This window comes from Felis catus, chromosome D3 (assembly GCF_018350175.1).
Source record: "Felis catus isolate Fca126 chromosome D3, F.catus_Fca126_mat1.0, whole genome shotgun sequence".
Taxonomy (NCBI): domain Eukaryota; kingdom Metazoa; phylum Chordata; class Mammalia; order Carnivora; family Felidae; genus Felis; species Felis catus.
Genome location: NC_058379.1, coordinates 1,734,664 through 1,752,325, shown reverse-complemented (window position 1 = coordinate 1,752,325; position 17,662 = coordinate 1,734,664). Strand labels below are relative to the sequence as shown.

The 17,662-nt window shown below is 53.7% G+C and overlaps 1 protein-coding gene across 4 annotated transcripts in view; it reads left to right on the top strand.

Annotated features, from left to right (window-relative positions):
- The first annotated feature begins 4,900 nt into the window (after window positions 1-4,900).
- Window positions 4,901-17,662, top strand: part of ADGRD1 (adhesion G protein-coupled receptor D1) — a 123,074-nt gene continuing 110,312 nt past the window's right edge. The window contains exons 1-3 of one of the 4 annotated variants that reach the window (XM_019814407.3): window positions 4,901-5,705; window positions 5,798-5,834; window positions 15,610-15,693. In XM_019814407.3, coding sequence (XP_019669966.2) covers window positions 5,640-5,705; window positions 5,798-5,834; window positions 15,610-15,693 — 187 coding nt within the window. In that variant the 5' untranslated portion in view covers window positions 4,901-5,639. The remainder of the gene's footprint in view (window positions 5,706-5,797; window positions 5,835-15,609; window positions 15,694-17,662) is intronic. The other 3 variants (XM_011287690.4, XM_045042112.1, XM_045042111.1) reach the window with 3 other exon arrangements.

Genomic DNA, 17,662 nt, shown 5'->3' with positions numbered 1-17,662 from the left:
TTTTATGGCTGAGTAATATTCCAGTGTGTGTGTGTGTGTGTGTGTAATTTCTTCTTTATCAATTGGTCAGTCCATGGACACTTAGTCGTTTCCATAATCTGGCTATTGTAAATAATGCTGCAGGAAACACAGGGATGCTTGTATCCCTTTGGATTAGTATTTTTGTGTTCTTTGGGGAAATACCTAGCCGTGGAATTACTGCGTCTCAGGTTAGCTCTATTTTTAACTTTCTGAGGAGCCCTCATGCTGTTCCCCAAGGGTCCGCACCAGTTTGCGTTCCCAACAGTGCCCGAGGGCCTCACCTCACCAGCACCTGTTGTTTCTTGGGTTGTTGATTTTAGCCGTCCGGACAGGAGTGGGGGACGGCGCGGGGTTTTGATCCGCACCTCCTGGCGGTGGGTGATGGTGGGCGTCTCCCCTGAGAGCGTTGCCGTCTGTGGGAGGCGATCCTTTTTAGTGGAGGTTCCTCTACCAAGTACCCTGGGGGTTCTGCATAGACAGGAATGAGGAGAAGAAGGGCAGTTCGCAGTATCTGCTGCACAGCCACCTGCTGGAACCAGTCCTCACCAACTAAGCAGTTTCTTTACCCCCACAAGTTCACGCCTGTGCGTCCAGGCAGAGCCCTGTGCGAAGGTTCAGGGCCGTCACGACTCCAGATGCCCATGACCCATGGGACCGATGTACCTGCTGGGCGGTCTCATCCCTGGTTCTCTGCAAACAAAGACGTCAGTGTGGCGGGGGGGGGGGGGGGGATGGATAAGCAGGCAGGAGGGGAGGTCACAGGGGCGTCACAGGGGGGAGTAAGCAGGCAGGAGGGGGGCACAGGGGGGTCACGGGGTGGGTAAGCAGACAGGAAGGGAGGTCACAGGAGGGGTTACAGGGGGGAGTAAGCAGGCAGGAGGGGAGGTGGGGGGGAGTAAGCAGGCAGGAGGGGACGTCATGGGGGGGTCATGGGATGGGTAAGCAGACATGAGGGGGGTCCTGAGGGGGGAGTAAGCAGGCAGGAGGGGAGGTAAGAGGGGGGAGTAAGCAGGCAGGAGAGGGGGTCACAGGGGGGTCACGGGGTGGGTAAGCAGACAGGAGGGGAGGTCATGGGGTGGTCACAGAGGGGAGTAAGCAGGCAGAAGGGGAGGTGGGGGGGAGTAAGCAGGCAGGAGGGGATGTCATGGGGGGGTCATGGGATGGGTAAGCAGGCATGATGGGGGGTCCCGGGGGGGAGCAAGCAGGCAGGAGGGGACGTCATGGGGGGGTCAGCAGACAGGAGAGGAGGTCATGGGGTGGTCACAGGGGAGAGTAAGCAGGCAGGAGGGGAGATGGGGGGGGAGTAAGCAGGCGGGAGGGGAGGTCATGGGGGGCGGGGGCCACAGGGGGGAGTAAACAGGCAGGAGGGGTGGTCCAGGGAGGGGAGTAAGCAGGGGGGAGGGGAGGTCAGTTCAAGGTTCTTGAGCTGCCAGAGGGAAGGGGAGGGGCTGTTTACCCACAGGCCCCGACTCTCTGGTCAGCGGTGCTCACTAAGCACCCCCAGTTCTGCCTGCCGATGCCTGTGGCCCGTGGGCCCCCCTAGATGTCCATCGGCTGAGTGGGAGACGCCACGACGGCCCCCGGAGAATGGCTGCCGGAAGGGAGGCGGTGTGGCCGGGGGAGGTGCCGTTCGGGGAGATGAGCATGGGCGTTAGGGCCTGTGGTCTCGGGGGGCCTGGGGGCTCGGTCGGTTGGGTGTCCGACTTCGGCTCAGGTCACGATCTTGCAGTCCGTGGGTTCAAGCCCCGCGTCGGGCTCTGTGCTGACGGCTCGGAGCCCGGAGCCTGCTTCGGATTCTGCGTCTCGCTCTCTCCCTGCCCCCGCCCCCCACCTCAAAAATAAACATTAAAAAAAAAAAAAGAACCTGTGGCCCCAACAACCGTCAGATGTCCTGAGTCTGGGCGGCTCCCCGTGCTCCTCATGAGGTCCCAAGCTGTCCCCTGTGGGGCACAAGGACAGTGTCCACTTGGAACCTGCCACCCATGTGCAAGTCACCCAGTGACGTCGCCCCGTTCAGCCGGCTTCGTGCTTTGCTTCATCCCTGGAAATGCTTAGTGAATTTAGAGCCAAATGAAGATTTAGGGTCACTTTCTTTTTTTTTTCCTTTTCAGCCTTGTTGAGGTATAATCAATAAATAAGATTGTTATATTTAAAGTACGCGCAGTGTGATCATTTGATACATGCTATATAGATAATAGATACATGGAGGGGTTCCCACAAGGGAGTTAGTTAACACATCCCTCACCTCACACCTGGCTTCTTTGTTTCTCTCTTTATGTATGTGTTTTTTGGGTTTTATGAGTTTTTTGAGTTTTATTCTCTCAGCCAATTTCAGTTCTACCACCTGGTGTTCTCAACGGCAGTCACCGCGTTACACATTAGGTCTTCAGACCTTGCTCATCTTGTTTTTTTTTTTTTTAAGTTTATTTATTATTTATTTTGAGACAGAGAGAGAGAGAGAGAGACAGAGAGACAGAGAGACAGAGAGAGAGAGAGAGAATCCCAAGCAGGCGTGGTGCTGTTAGCACAGAGCCTAGTGTGGGGCTTGAACCCATGAACCGTGGGATCGTGACCTGAGCCCAAACCAAGAGTCGGACGCTGAATCGACTCAGCCCCCCAGGCGCCCCAGACCTCACTCGTCTTGTGACCGCACCCCCCCCAGCCCCCGGCAAGCCCATTCTACCATGTTCTACTAGTACAGCTGTTTAGATTCTGAATATAGTGATACTACAGTCCGTTTAAAACGCTTAAGTAACACCTACCTCAATACAAGCCTGGTGCACACTTCCCAAAGCATGACAGAGCTTTTCTCCTTTAAGCGAAACACACGTGCACACATTCAGAAGATACTGAATTTTGAGCACCTATCAAGTCCTAATATATCTCGACGGCCGAGACTCGGAGCCAACCGGCTCCAGGGGTGACTGGATACGGGAGATGAGGCGTTTCTGCGCAACGCAGGGTGGCTCAGCCATGAGGAGGACGGTCCTGCCGTCTGTGACCACATGGGTGAAGCTGGGGGGCGCTGTGCTGAGTGAAATAAGTCAGAAAAGAGGCAGATGCCGTACGATCTCACCCGTGGACTCAGAACAGAACAGAACAAAGCACCAGACTCACAGAAGCGGAGATCAGGTGTGAGGTCACCCAAGGCAGAGGGTGCGGAGTGGAAGAAGGTGCCGAGAAGGTCCGGACGTGTCTCCGTGAGGTAAGGGCCGGAGACCCACGCTCGGCTCGCTGACCGCCGCCCTGTGCTTACGGGAACATTGTGGGGAGTGGATGCCAAGGGTTCTCAGGACAAGGAAGAAAACATCGATTCTCTTTCTTTTCTTTATTTTGAGAGAGAGAGAGAGAGAGAGACAGCGCAAGCGGGGATGGGGCAGAGACAGAGGGAGAGAGAAAGTCTTAAGCAGTCTCCACGCTGAGGGCGGAGCCCGACGCAGGGCTCGATCTCACAACCCTAGGATCACGACCGGAGCCGAAATCAAGAGCCGGGCGCTCGACCGACTGAGTCCCCCAGGCGCCCCTCTCTTCCTTTTTCCTGCGCGTCTCTGTGAGACGGATGGTGACTGAACTGTGGTCATCGTTTCACGGTGTATGTGAGTCAAAGCGGCACGCTGTGCGCCCGGAACTCACACCACGTGGCACGTCAGTGATGACGGCTCGGTAGAACCAGGGGACGGTACTGAGCCCTGTTCTCGGGCTGAGGATACGGACCCAACAAGACAGAAGAACGTCCCCGCTCCCGGGGGGCTTGTGTCTCGGTGGGGAGAGACGGGGCAATGCGGTGGGGACAGAAGACAGAAGGGGGCGGAGGCAGGGAGGGCTTTGGGGAGGGAGCCCCGGGGCCAGGCTGCTGTCTGGGGAAGGCCTGAGGGAGGTGAGCACAGGCGCTCACAGTGATGCGCCCCTGCCCGAATCTGCACACCCCGGAAACGCCGCCCTCATTGAGAGCAGGCTCGTCTCCACACGGGAAGGACACGTGGGAGGGGCAGGCGATGTGAGTTAGCACAAGCTATGCTCTGGGGTTCAGATCAAAAGCCAGTCCGCGGGTGAGTGTAGATGCCTGGGGGGGGGGGCGGGCCGCTTAATTTGCTTCCTGTCCAGTTTTCATTCCCACGGTCGCGGTGGGTGCCTCCGTGATCCGATGCCACGTCCACGGTTAAAACAGGAAGGTGCTGGCTTTGTTCGGCCGGGGAGACGGGAGAGGTCGCCCAGAAAGGAGAACCCTTGGGAAGACTTTAGGAAGTGCTGGGAATCAGGACGTTATTCCATTTGTAGTCAGGGCTCGGGGCACAGTACAATTTTCTGACATTTGCTGGGTGTTCTTGCCTACTTTATAATAATAATCACAGCCGGAGGTTATCGAGTGACACTTTTTCCTTGCAAAACATGATGAGCATTTATGGAGCGCTACGTGTTTCCTTCACACGGCGTCAGGAGCCTTGCACGCATCGCCTCCTGTCTCATTACAACCCTGGCGGGGGAGGGGCCGCCGCCTCCATCGCAGAGACAGGGACTCTGCAACACAGAGAGGTTCAGTGACTTGCCTAAGAACACACAGCCAGCAGGCGCCGAGACGGCCCACGGCGGGAAGCACTGGTCAAGTCGCCAGCAAATTACAGCGGAGACTAATCGTCTGCGTGTGAGCGCGGGTTTGGGGTAGATTGGGTAAACTTCTGGTCTTGAGCAGGTCGAGGCGCAGGACGGGTGAGGGTCTGCCTCTGGTGCCGCACGGAGAACGCGATCCGTGGGGGACGGCGTAGGTCCGCCGCGTGCCCTGTAAACGACCCCGTGCCTTTCCCGCGTCTCTAAAAGGGTTAAAGAGAGAACCGTGGTCGCGCTTATCTGGGGGCACGCGGGTGTGGTTGATTTCCTCTTTCCATCCTCGTATCGCCTCCTTCCTTCGGGCAGACAAGGCTCAGCTCGACGCAGGGCTTACGGCTCGCGGTCCGTTTTCCGTTTATGAACGTTTGCTCTGCTTTTGAGGGTGCTGGCAGGCAGCACCCGGTCGCCGCGGACACGCGTGCCTGTCCGGTCGGCCGGCTGTTCTCGACGGACTGGTGTTAGGACCCAGGAAGGACGCAGCAGCCAGGGGTATAAATAGAGAAGCAGAACGAAGTTTGAGGAGAGAGCCTGACATCATTCCCTCTCCACCCAGAGCTGGGGCCGGACGGGGCGTCAGCCTGAGTCAGAGCGGGAGCTGGGCAGCGGGGCGGGCGGGAGCTCGGGGACGACCTTCGGAGCCGTCCAGCTCCGCCCGCGTCAAGGTGAGAGACGAGGGGCCGAGGGTCCGACTGCCAGCCTGGCTGCAGACAGACAAAGACTCCGGAAAGGAAAGCAAACACGGACGGCCCCGCGGGGCTCTGTGAGCTGCGGCCGGTTGGGGACCGTCCTGGAAGGGCGCCGATCGCTGAGAACGCTCAGGTTTGGGGACGAGGGGGAAAACACCCGCCGGCTCTCCAGGACGGCTGCGTTTCACACGCTAAAGAGAACCAGATTGCTTGCTTTCCGGACCCTGTGAAAATGTCCCTTTCCCAGGGAAGTGAAAGTTAGGGAGCACACGTTGTCACGGACGCTCAGGAATTGCACTCGGATCGCCTTTCAGCCTCCGAGGAGCCATGAGGAAGCTGCTGTGTCTGTGCTGGGGGCACCCCTGGCTGCTGCTGTTTTATTGCGATTTTCAGGTAACGTCTCTGGGCGGCTCTCTGGGCGCCTGGCCTAGCCCCCTCTGCCAGAGGCTGTCCCGAACGTCTCACGGTGTGATCTTTGTGTGCAGGTGCGGGGAGTCTGCTCCAGGTCAGTGGCCCATCCAGGTAAGGGGACGCTCTCCCTCCCTGCTCACCGCCGTCCGCTGGCCCCCGGGCGCCGAGGTCCCCACGCACTTCGGCTGCGCGTCTCCGTGGCCGGCGGAGGGCGGCCCTTCCGCGGGCCCCCCGTCCCCGGCCGGCTGCCCTGCCCTCCGTCTCCTGGCGCCCTGCTCATCCTGGCACCAGACCTCGCTGTCGCCGGCCGCGGCGGCCGCCCAGAGGCCTCTGGCCCGTGGCCGTTGCCATCTTATGATGGAGTCTTGGCTGCCGCCCTGACTTGTGCCGTGTATCTTCATGCAGACTCCCCGGGGCCGGCAGGGCTCTGTCCTCTCTGTCACCGTCCCAGCTGGGGCTCACTGTGCTTGGGCCGCGGTGCGTCCTCGGTCTGCAAGCTGACCGAGGTGTGGTCCCCGGGTGGTGCGGTCTCGTGGCAGGTGCAGGCCCGTGCAAGGCGGGGGCCTGGTGAGCGGCAGGAACCCCGGCGGCCGCCTGCGCGTGGTCGAGGGGAGCCCGTCGAGGTCCCCGAGACCTTGCGCGAGAGTCGTGTGAACAACGCCTGACCCACTGGTGAGCCCGCCTCCGACTCGGAGCTGAGGGGGGGCCGCCTGGCTCCTACCAGCCACTGTCACCAGCAGCGCGGCCCCTACGGGCACCGCTGGCATCCCCGCGCGGCTGCAGCGTCTCCCTCGCGGGTGATGCAGCGAGGCCGGTGTCCGCCTGGACCTCCCGTGTCCGCGGACGGGGTGCCGCCATTTCTCTTGCACCCAAACGTCCAAGTTTACTCTTCCGTTGGAAAAGGTGTGAAGGCCGTGAATTTCCCCGTGCTCCCCTTCCCCCACCAGAACGCTCGCGGAAGGAAAACGGGGCTCTGTGGCTCGGGCGTCTCAGTGGAGGGCGCGCGTGTCCGCCCCGAGGCTCTCCCCTCGCCCCCTTCCCACTGGGGTTCCTGCTGGTTCTCCGGACGTGACGGGAGGTGCGGCGGTGGGAGAGGGAGCTGGGGGGAAGTTTCCAGATTGAGTCTTGGCCACGTCACGTCCATGCATGGATCCACGCGTGTGCACGTGTCCAGGCCCATCCACATGCGTCCGCACCCGTGTACACACCCCCCCACCTGCCCACACCCATGCCTGTGCACACACATGCACACGCGCGCACACACACCCACACACATGCACACGCGTGCACCTGGATCCTTGACCCTCCCCTGCAAGGAGGGTTTGAATCAGTCTCTGCTCCACATGGAGACAGGGTCCCTCTCACGCCCTAACTCCGGGCGGAACCGACCTGGTTCTCCAGCTAGTGCCACAGAGAGATGACGGGTGTGCAGACGAGGGGACGCTGCAGAGCAGGGCGGTGACCACGCCAGCCCGCGTGCGGAGCCAAGGTGCTCGGCCATCTCACTGACGTCCACGCCCACGGCTTCCCTTCTTGTCTCACCTCCCGCGTCTCGGGGTCTCTCCTGCTCTGCTCACCCCTCCTTTGCAAGAATCACACGGGGGTTTGCTTGTGGACGAAACCCTGCTGCTTGTGCTGTCTTCCTCCGCCTTGTCCCCCCTTCTTCCTGTGTCTGTCTGCCTCCGTCTGTCTGTCTGCCTGTGTCTCTCTGTCTCTGGGTCTCTGTCTCTTTGTATGTCTCTCACTCTCTCGGTCTCCCTCCACGTATCTGTGTCTCTGTTCCTCTTTCTGTGTGTCTGTCTCTATCTCTCTGGCTCTGTTTCTGTGTCTATCTCTCTTTCTCCGTGTCTGTGTCTATCTCTCTCCGTCTCTCGGTGTCTCTGTCTCTCTCCCTACATCCCGCGCTCGGCTCAACCCCGTTTTCCCGCAGAAAAGCCTGGCCCCCAGCCGACTGTGAGGCGCCTTCGCCGGGAGGCCTCTCCCCCGCCCCCCCCCCCGCCGCTCCTGCTTCTGGGCCCAGGCCTGCAGGGTCCCGGGAGCAGCCCCAGAGGGAAAGCCCGTCCCCTGCACCTCTCAAGGGCGTCCACTCACTCAGGACACAGAACACAGGCCCGAGCCTGTTCCTAGAGGGCAAACCTTTGCAAACAACCTAAACCTCCACCCCTACGGGAACAGCTGTGTCAATTGTAGCATTTTCTTCTCCGGAAGTCTGAGCAGGAATGTAAAAATCTTGGATGTGAACCTTGTGCGGTGCTCAGAAGGGTCCTCTGAGGCGGCCTCTCTGCCCTCCTGCGGACGGACACCCAGAGAGAGCGGGTGGTGTGGCCGAGGTCTGCAGGGCTAAGAAGGCAGTGGTGACCTCAGGAACTCACTGCGGGGCCGGACACGTAAGGAGACTATTTGGGGACGACAGGAGCGTGGTGGGTGCAGGGCGGGAGGTGTGCACAGGACTTTAGGTGAGTCTCCGGGAGGGTCCCCAGCCTGCCCGGAGCCTGGTCTTCTGAGGCCCGGCCTGTTTGCACCACAGACCACACCAGACTTTTCTTTTTCTTTTATTTATTTATTCAAAACTTTTTTTTTTGATGTTTATTTATTTTTGAGAGCGAGAGAGAGAGAGAGAGAGAGAGACAGACAGACAGAGCATGAGCAGGGGAGGGGCAGAGAGGGAGGGAGACACAGAATCTGAAACAGGCTCCAGGCTCCGAGCCATCAGCACAGAGCCTGATGCGGGGCTCGAACTCACAAACCACGAGATCATGACCCCAGCTGAAGTGGGACGCTCAACCGACTGAACCACCCAGGCGCCCCCAGACTTTTCTTTTTATGGTCTAAGCAGGACTAGTGAGCCTCCCTGTCTTGTGGGGACCTAGCACACTGCCTTGCGTGCAGTAGGCACCCTCTGTGCTGTCTGTCGGTCATGAGAGAGCCGAGTCAGCGAAGACAGCTGGCGCCAGATTTCAGTTCCCAGGTGTGCGGTCATCTGCCCCGTGTGCCCGCACCCGCCCAGGCAGCTCCCTATCTCTACCGTGTCCATAGGTGTTCGGTTGTGTAAATAACCGAAAGGCAACTTGCAATCATTTTGAGCCTTCGTATTATCTGTGTCTATCTGTGGCCGCGGACCGTCATTTTGGAGAAATGACAGCGTGCTGTCATTGAACGGAACCCGGAGGCTGTCTGGCCCACGTCCCCATTTACAGTTGGTGACGGTGAGGCCCAGAGAGGGGAAACCGGGCCCCCCGCCTCTGAAATTTTTCCTCTGGCCACCGAGTCCTCGCTGGCTCGCGAGTCCTTCCTGGCCGAGGACAGTGCTAAGAAGCGTGATGGTTGATGAATCTAAATCCATCAATGGCACCAGCCAAGAAATGGCAGGGCATTTATGCAACATTTACCAGCGTGCCTTTTACAGATAACTTTTGTAATGAGGAAAAGGGACCTTAAAAATCTCCCGTATCCCGAATTTCCTGGCCCTGGGGACATAGAGCGGCTGGTTCCCGCCCAGCTCTGGAGGCCGGTACCTTACCTCACCGGCCCTATTTAGAGGTCTGGGAAGCCAGAGGAGATAATTATAGTGATTATAATTCCCTGGAGTTACGTACTAGGTTTTATTTTTTTTTCTGTGCAAATCAATAGTTTGTTCCCTTATATATTTTTTATTGAGGTATCATTGACATATAATATTATCTTAGTTTAGCCATACAACATAATGACCCGATACTTGTATATATTTTAAAACAGTCCCTGCAATATGTTGAGTTAATGTGTGTCACCATCACGGTGTCATGTGGCTGCAAGGGACAGTCAGAATCGCTAGGTCACAGCAGAAACTATCATTCATCTTCCTGGTGCAAAAAAGGTGTTTATGATGGAATTAAAAAATAATGTTTGTAACCTATTGAGTAAATGGAAATTTGACAAATAGAGATGGGGGGTATATATATTTTTGTAATTACATATATATATATATATTCTTTCTATGTTTAACCATTCGTTTATTCATTATTGCATTTCATCATCCATTCTGCCTATATAGTTCTTAAAAAGTTATTTGCTAAGATTACAATTTTGGGAAGGATCCAAATGCAAAAATCTGGCTTACACAGACACACAGGCACGCACACCCTGTTTTAGCCGTGAGAATGTGGTACACGTAGAACACGGTGTCTGCACGTGAGACTCAGACACAGGAGACAGACAACAAACAAAAATACTCGAGTAATAGTAAGTTCCATAGGCAAAGCAATAAGGAGTCGGAGGGCGGCCGTCGGGGGCCCCAGTGGGACTCCGGGCGGGTACTTGCCCGCACAGCTTTGAGGGATTGGGGCTTCTGCTCACCGACGCCAAGAACAAGTCCTGGGGCAGGGCTAGGCGTTCGGCACCTGGGAGAGAAACTGAAGAGGAAGAATGAAAGGTTTTCTCTCTCTCCCTCTCTCCCTCTCTCTCTCTCTCTGTCTCTCTCTCTCTCTCTCTCTCTCTTATTTAGGGCCGGGGCGTGTCAGAAGTCCCATAATGAGCCACCATATCCCTGGACTTGCTGTCGTGTCTAACCGGACACACAGTTTTAATGAGGTTCATCTGGTGGAAAGCTGGTGCTCGTGTAACTCGGAGATTTCAGCCCCAGAGTGTCTTATTCCCAAAAGAATGAGATTTTCTTGTTTTGATGACACTTTAAGGGCTGTGGGTTGTTTACGCCCTAGGGTGTGAAGGGGAGCCTTCCTGTTGAATTCAGTTCTTGGGTTCGTCTTATCAGCACCATGCAATGTTTTAATTAAGATAACCACTTTTTAAAAAAATTTAATTTTCTTTTTTTCTTTAAAGTTTATTAATCTGAGAGGGAGAGAGAGAGTGGGGAGGGAGAGGGAATCCCAAGCAGGCTCCACGCTGTCAACTGTCAGCTCCAACCCACGAACCGTGAGATCACAACCAGAGCTGAAATCAAGAGTTGGACGCCCCCGACTGAACCCCGCCAGGCTCCCCAAAATAACCACCTTAATTGCTAGTATTAACATTTGGGGAGATTTCCAAAAAAAAATCTGCGAAATCTGGGTTTCTAACCTCCCCCTAAGAGTTCGCAGACCTCCCGCCCCGGAGCGGCTCTCGTCCTCGGGACACACGGTTCCCAGTGGGCCGCAGCCCTCCCTCCCTCCCGAGACCCAAAGCCGACACCTGTTTCCGGCACCTGTTGCGGAATTAGGCAGCTCGCCGGGTGGGTGACCCTCGGGCCCCCTCGCACATGACAGCTCGCAAACCCTCCAGCGCGGACTTCCAGTCTGCTGGTTATAAGACGCCAGGGGCGACGACGCAGTGGGGCTTTGCCCTCGTCTGAAGCACGGCGACGGAGGACAGCAGGCCCTCTGCGGACCCCAAGCCCCCTTCTCCCACGGCCTCTTGCTAGCTTAGGGGGTCTTTCTGTGTGAACAAGACCACCGTCGCTTCGCTCCGTCAGCCCCTCTGCCCAGAGCGGATGGTGGCCGTTTGTACACGGGGATGCCGGGAAAGGGTCTGTCATCCATGGGGTTTATGTTCCGAAGACGTGGGTTGTGAAGAATCCGTCGCACCTGCCCTTTGCGCTACGGCCGTGGTTTCCTTTTCTGGTCCTCCCCCGCCCCCGACCCACCCCAGATGAATTGACTAACAAGCCAACGATGTTTCCCCTCTCCAAAATGAATATCCTACGTTTTGGGGTGGGGGGAGCTTGGCAGAAGCAGAAATGGGTAGTTTTGACTTTTGTATTTCTGAGCCTCCATATTGCATTGTTAGAGTCGAGTCGTTGCCAGGGGACATAGGCAGAAGCCACAGGTCTCCGAATCTTGGAAGTTTTTGAAGGAATACACGTCCCAACATTTGACTAGAACAGAAATAAAAAGGAACAGAAATCTCCCTCTTACATCTCACATCCAGTGTTCCTCATTTTCCTCGCCCCTAAAATACCGCTATCAGTTTCTAAGGGTACCCATAGTATCCATGCAAAATCTCTCTCTCTCTCTCTCTGTCTCTCCTTCCCTCCCTCCTTGCTGGTGGGACAGCTGGGTTTTCCACAAATAGTTGATAGTATCACATTTTTCTCTCATGTTGATTTTTTTTTTTTTTTTTTTTTTTTAGCAGTATAGCTTGAGGAACATTTCCCATCGACACATGTGTCCCAGCCTGGTCACTTCTCCTAGTGACACCCTTGTCTATTACGTAGATGTTCCACACAGATTACAGCCCTTCTGCTGATGAGCATGAAGCCTCTTCCCACGCTTTTGAGATATATATATATATATCTGCAAGAAATGTCCTCGTACATAGCTCTTTGATCCCATGTGTGAATCTGTCTCTAGAGTAAACTCCTAGGAGCAGAATTACTAGATCAAAGTGCACTTAAAATTTGTATAGCTATTGCCGTATTGCTCTCCAGAAAGGCTGTAACTTCCACCAAAAGCACAGTGAACTTGCTGACTTAGTACATCTAATGGTCTGTTTGTCAGTCAGCCGGGTGGGCTGGGAGAGGGTGGCTCACTGTCGTTTTAACATGCCTCTAAAAATTATGAGCGACATCTTTTCATATATTTAAAATAATTTGCATTTCCTTTCCTTTGAACTGCCTGTTTATGTCCATTGTCCCAGTGTTCTGTTGGCTTAAATTTTCTTAATAGTAAGCATTTTAATGAATGCAATGCATTTCATACAGTTCTTTAAAAAGACATCGGTACATTTTTGTCCTATGTATTACATAAACATCATTCTCCTGCTCAATTTAGCTCGATTTATTTTTACATATGGAAATTAAAAAAAAAATTAATGTTTGTTATTTTTGAGAGAGAGAGCATGAGCAGGGGAGGGGCAGAGAGAGGGGGAGACACAGAACCCGAAGCAGGCTCCAGGCTCTGAGCTGTCAGCCCAGAGCCCGACGCGGGGCTCGAACTCACAAACTGTGAGATCGTGACCTGAGCCCAAGTCGGACGTCCAATCGACTGAACCACCCAGGCGCCCCTTACATAGGGAAATTTTATTTTATTTTATTTATTTATTTTTTCAGCGTTTTTATTTATTTTTGGGACAGAGAGAGGCAGAGCATGAACGGGGGAGGGGCAGAGAGAGAGGGAGACACAGAATCGGAAACAGGCTCCAGGCTCCGAGCCATCAGCCCAGAGCCCGACGCGGGGCTCGAACTCACGGACCGCGAGATCGTGACCTGGCTGAAGTCGGACGCTTAACCGACTGCGCCACCCAGGCGCCCCCATAGGGAAATTTTAAAAATTCACATCATCAAATTCATTACCTGGTTTTCTCAGAAGTTTTCATTTTTATTTTTTTTTAATAATTACATTTGTAGTTTGATCCATCTGGAAATTGAGATGTTAAGGAGTGAGTTAGGGATCTTGAGTTTTTTTGTAGGTGGCTAACTGGCTGTAAAACCTTCTGCTGAGTATTCCTCTTCTGGTTTAAAATAGCACTTTTATCATAAACTAAGGTTTCACATGTGCTTGGGGATATTTATGGGTCTTTTCCACGGAACTTTCTATTCATGTGCGGTTGCCAAATTCTCTTTAGAACCGTGTCTTTACAACAGGTCCTAACCGTGTGCGCGCGCTGGCCCCCCACCGTCCTTCGCTGCCCCGCTCCTGGCAGGTTTTGTTGGTTATTTTTGCTTGTTTAGTTTCCTAGATAAGCCCCATAAGGAGCTTTCTCTCACACAAAATCTCTCAGCATGTTTACAACAGATTTCCTCATATTTATGTGTTAATTAGAGGGTTGGTTGATAGTTTTATGATTTTGAGTTTTCTTTTCCACAAATAGGTTAAATTCTTTGTTTATTCAAGCGTTCTTGTACATCCCTTGGTATTATTTTATTGTTTTCTTTGTGAGAACTTTGTACAATTCTTACTCTTTTGGACCTCAACGTCTTCTTTCTGTCGGCTGCGTTTACAAACGAGAAGTTTTCTCCCGCCTCGTGTTAGCGTTAGCGTTGGAACACAGGGACGCTATTTATCGACTCTCTTCGCCTGTCACGTCCGTATAAACCTCCCTACTCAGATCTTTCCTTATGTGTAAGACTGTTTCCCTTACCAAATTCTCTTCTTATTCGTAATGGCGTTTCGTTTTCTCGTGAACAGTCACACCTCATTTGAAAATAAGGATCGTGTTATCTCCTCTTTAAAAATAGTTTTACGATGAATAATGCAAAGACTCCTCTATTCATTTTTCTTGTCTATGGTCTGGCAGACACTTGGAGCAGATGACTGTTATTTGGTCCTCTGGACCATCCTTTCCCCTTCTGGGAACTAACCACAGAGAGCTGGTCCAGGAGCAGATTGGAGCCAGGTGAGGGGCTGGGTGCCTGGGGGTGCGCCCCGCCTTCGCAGGGACTGTTACCCAGACCCCACCAGGCAGCCGGGATAGAAGCAAATAAATGAAGTCGTTCACGTGGCATTAAGTGGGATGAGCAGGCAGGCACAATCTGTCTGCACAAAATCACGTCCACTCAAAGTACAAGGGTCACAAAGGAAATTCTGAAGTGGTTAATTGTTACTGTGCGGGAAGCAGGATGAGAAGAGAAAGACTGGGATCCGTCTCAGGGAGACTGGGAGGGAGCATCGCACGCCAAACCAGCCGGCCGGGCGACCTCTGCGGAAGCACCGACCCCTCGTCTCCACAAATAGGCTAATGATACGATTACCTTGCCTTCGTTGTTACAATGAACTGAGGAGGTGTTTGTCGAGAGCCTTACGTGATGTCGACAATATTGCTGTTGGGGTCCTCCTCTTTTTAAGTCATTTTAACCTGATTGCTTTCTCTCGCCTGGTTGCATCAGCTAGGTATCACAAAACAATATGAAACACTAGTGGGATGGGGCGCCTGGGTGGCGCAGTCGGTTAAGCGTCCGACTTCAGCCAGGTCACGATCTCGCGGTCCGTGAGTTCGAGCCCCGCGTCGGCCTCTGGGCTGATGGCTCAGAGCCTGGAGCCTGTTTCCGATTCTGTGTCTCCCTCTCTCTCTGCCCCTCCCCCATTCACGCTCTGTCTCTCTCTGTCCCAAAAAATAAATAAACTTTGAAAAAAAAATTAAAAAAAAAAACACTAGTGGGATAACGGCCATTCTTGTCTTTCTCCTGACTGCCTAATGGACACGCTCTTTGTGGGGCCCCACTAAGCCTGCTGGCTCTTACTCCCTTCGGTTCAGAGGTGTCTGCTCATTTGTATTTATCACGCTTTCCCACGTCGAGGAAATGTTCACCAATTTCTGTATACATATATTTAATGTTGATTTATTTTTGAGAGAGAGAGAGAGAGAGAGAGAGCGAGAGACAGCGTGAGCAGGGGAGGGGCAGAGAGAGAGAGGGAGACACAGAATCCGAAGCAGGCTCTGGGCCCTGAGCTGTCAGCACAGAGCCCGACGCGGGGCTCGAACCCACAAACTGTGAGATCATGACCTGAACTGAAGTCGGACGCTTAACTGACTGAGCCACCCAGGAGCCGATTTCTGTATTTTAAGAGTTCTTTTATTTTTTTTATTGTTTATTTTTTTTTTTACATTTATTTATTTTTGAGAGACAGAGTGAGACAAAGTGAGAGTGGGGGAAGGGCAGAGAGAGTGGGAGACACAGAATATGAAGCAGGCTCCAGGCTCTGAGCCTTCAGCACAGAGCCTGATGCGGGGCTCAAACCCACGAACCGTGAGACCATGACCTGAGTCGAGGTTGGACGCTCAACCGACTGAGCCACCCAGGCGCCCGTTAAGACTTCTTTTTAAAACCAGGAGTGTGTTGAATGTATGCAAATGCCTTTTTAGTGAATCCCATAGTCCCTGTGATACAGTTCCTCTTCCCTCCATTCATGACATAGAAGGAAAGCATTTCTTGCCTCCTAATGATGATTTAACATCCTTATTCTTTTCTTTCCCCAAGGGTTTGAGGTCTTGGCTTCTGCTTCCCATTACTGGCCGCTGGAAACTGTGGACGGGATCCACGAACTTCAAGACACGACTGGAGGTAGACGCGGGTGGTGAGGGTACCTGAGGCCACAGGGACGGGGGTGGGGGGGCTCCAGGTAGGGCCATCGGGGGAGGCAGACAAGGACAGCTTCCACTGGGAGGCCAGGCCAGTGGCGATGAACACACGTTGTGGAGATCCCCCCAATCATCGTTAACCCAAAGTATTTTACTAGAACTTTTATATATTTTTGTCATTGAAGGACAGAGCTTAAGGTTCAAACTCTTATTAACGTGTGTGTGTTTTCCCCAGTAACCATAAAACAAAAGCCGTGGTTGGAAGCTCGAAGCTGCAGATGGTGCATCAATCACACGTAGGGGTCTAGATGTGTATTTTCTAGACAAAATTGGCCTCGTCTGCATGCCTGCCAAAACAGGGGTCCATTTGAGCTGAGTGCTGGGACTAACACGTGTGTTCGTGGGGTCTCCGTTTCACTCACAAAGGTACCCCCACCTACCAATCAGCTTCCGCACATGTCACCAGCAGCTCCCTCGAGCAGACCGAACATCACTTAAGATGCTCCCGTGGTCTCTGAGTCCGTGGAAAATGAAGTCTCTACCTGACTCAATTCAGACATTTGCCGTAAGGAGAAACCCCAGATGTGTCCGAGCTCTTTATTCCGTTCCAGCAAGAAACTTCTTCCCAGTAGAAGTTTTGAGTGGCTTGGATTTTTACATTAAAATTTTTATTTCCTTATTGTTCTTGATTATGTCAAACGGCTGATGTGTGCGGCAAGGGGTTTACTGGGCAACCAGTCTAGCACATGCCCGCACATTGCTGATTATTGCACTTTCCAGACCCGCACACTGGCATTTTCCTGATCCCCTGACTTAATGTGCTGCCGTAAATTGCCACCAAAGATTCTAAAATGTTTCCCTTACATTTGCAAATTGAGAGGCGTTCTAGCTGGAGCCTGGGCGGGTCCTCCGGGGGTGGAAGGACCCACCTGTGCAAGACTGCCTCTGGGCATCCAGCTGAGAACGCACCGCTGCTCTGCGTTCTCTCCAAACAGTCTGCGCTGCAGGGATAAGTCCCTGGGAAGTCATTATATGAGCAGCTCAGGTTAAGATAAACTGCACTCCACCCCCACCCCATCATTATCTCATTTTATTTCTCAGGCCCTTTATTTCAAAGCCTGTGAAAAGTGGAAATTCACTGTTGACATAATTCATCGTCCAGGTCACAGAGACCAACATTTTAGCAGTTATTTCAAATGATAACTATATCTCTCTCCTAATGTCTCAACACACCTCATTGTTGTGACCAAATCAGTAACTTTGGGCATCTTGAACTCCTTCACCGGCGAGGAATTCTCACCAAGCAGTGCGATCATGGAGACACAATTACGCTGGGGCCAGGGTGTTAATTTCCCTGAGATTCTGTGTGTTCCTGTTTGCCCCAAACAGCCGGATGGTGACGTCTTGCCGATGCTTCCCCAGACCGTTCTTCACGTCACGATGCTCTGCGGTCTCGTTTCAACGTGGTCACAGGCTTCTTAAGAAACAGGGGGAAACAGGATCCGTCAGCACATTTTGCTGCCGGGGACGGCCGAGTGGCTTTGGAAGCCGTCTGGTTGTCACGCTGCTCGTATCTGTCGCTGAACCCTCTGTTGTTCGGTCCATTTGTCGTAATATCGTGCCATTGTCTTCATGCTGTGTTTCTACCTCACCAGTTGTGACGTCACCACCATGATCCTTGTGTTAAGGCTGTTTTATTGCTGGGCTCAGTTTCATATCTCTCAACTAGGTGTCTCAGGGGGTTGCACACGGCACATTGGAGCCCACGTCTGTGGCGGAAGCCAGCAGCAGTCATGCCCTGGCAGGCCAGGGCGCTGGCCGTGACGCTGCCCAGTACATGGGGAGTGGGGGCAGGGGGCGGGAGGGAGGTGTGAGGCCTGGAGACAAAATCCAAGGTGCTTGCTGGGCGAAGGACCGATTCTCGGTGCACGTCAAGTTGAGAGGTATGCCGG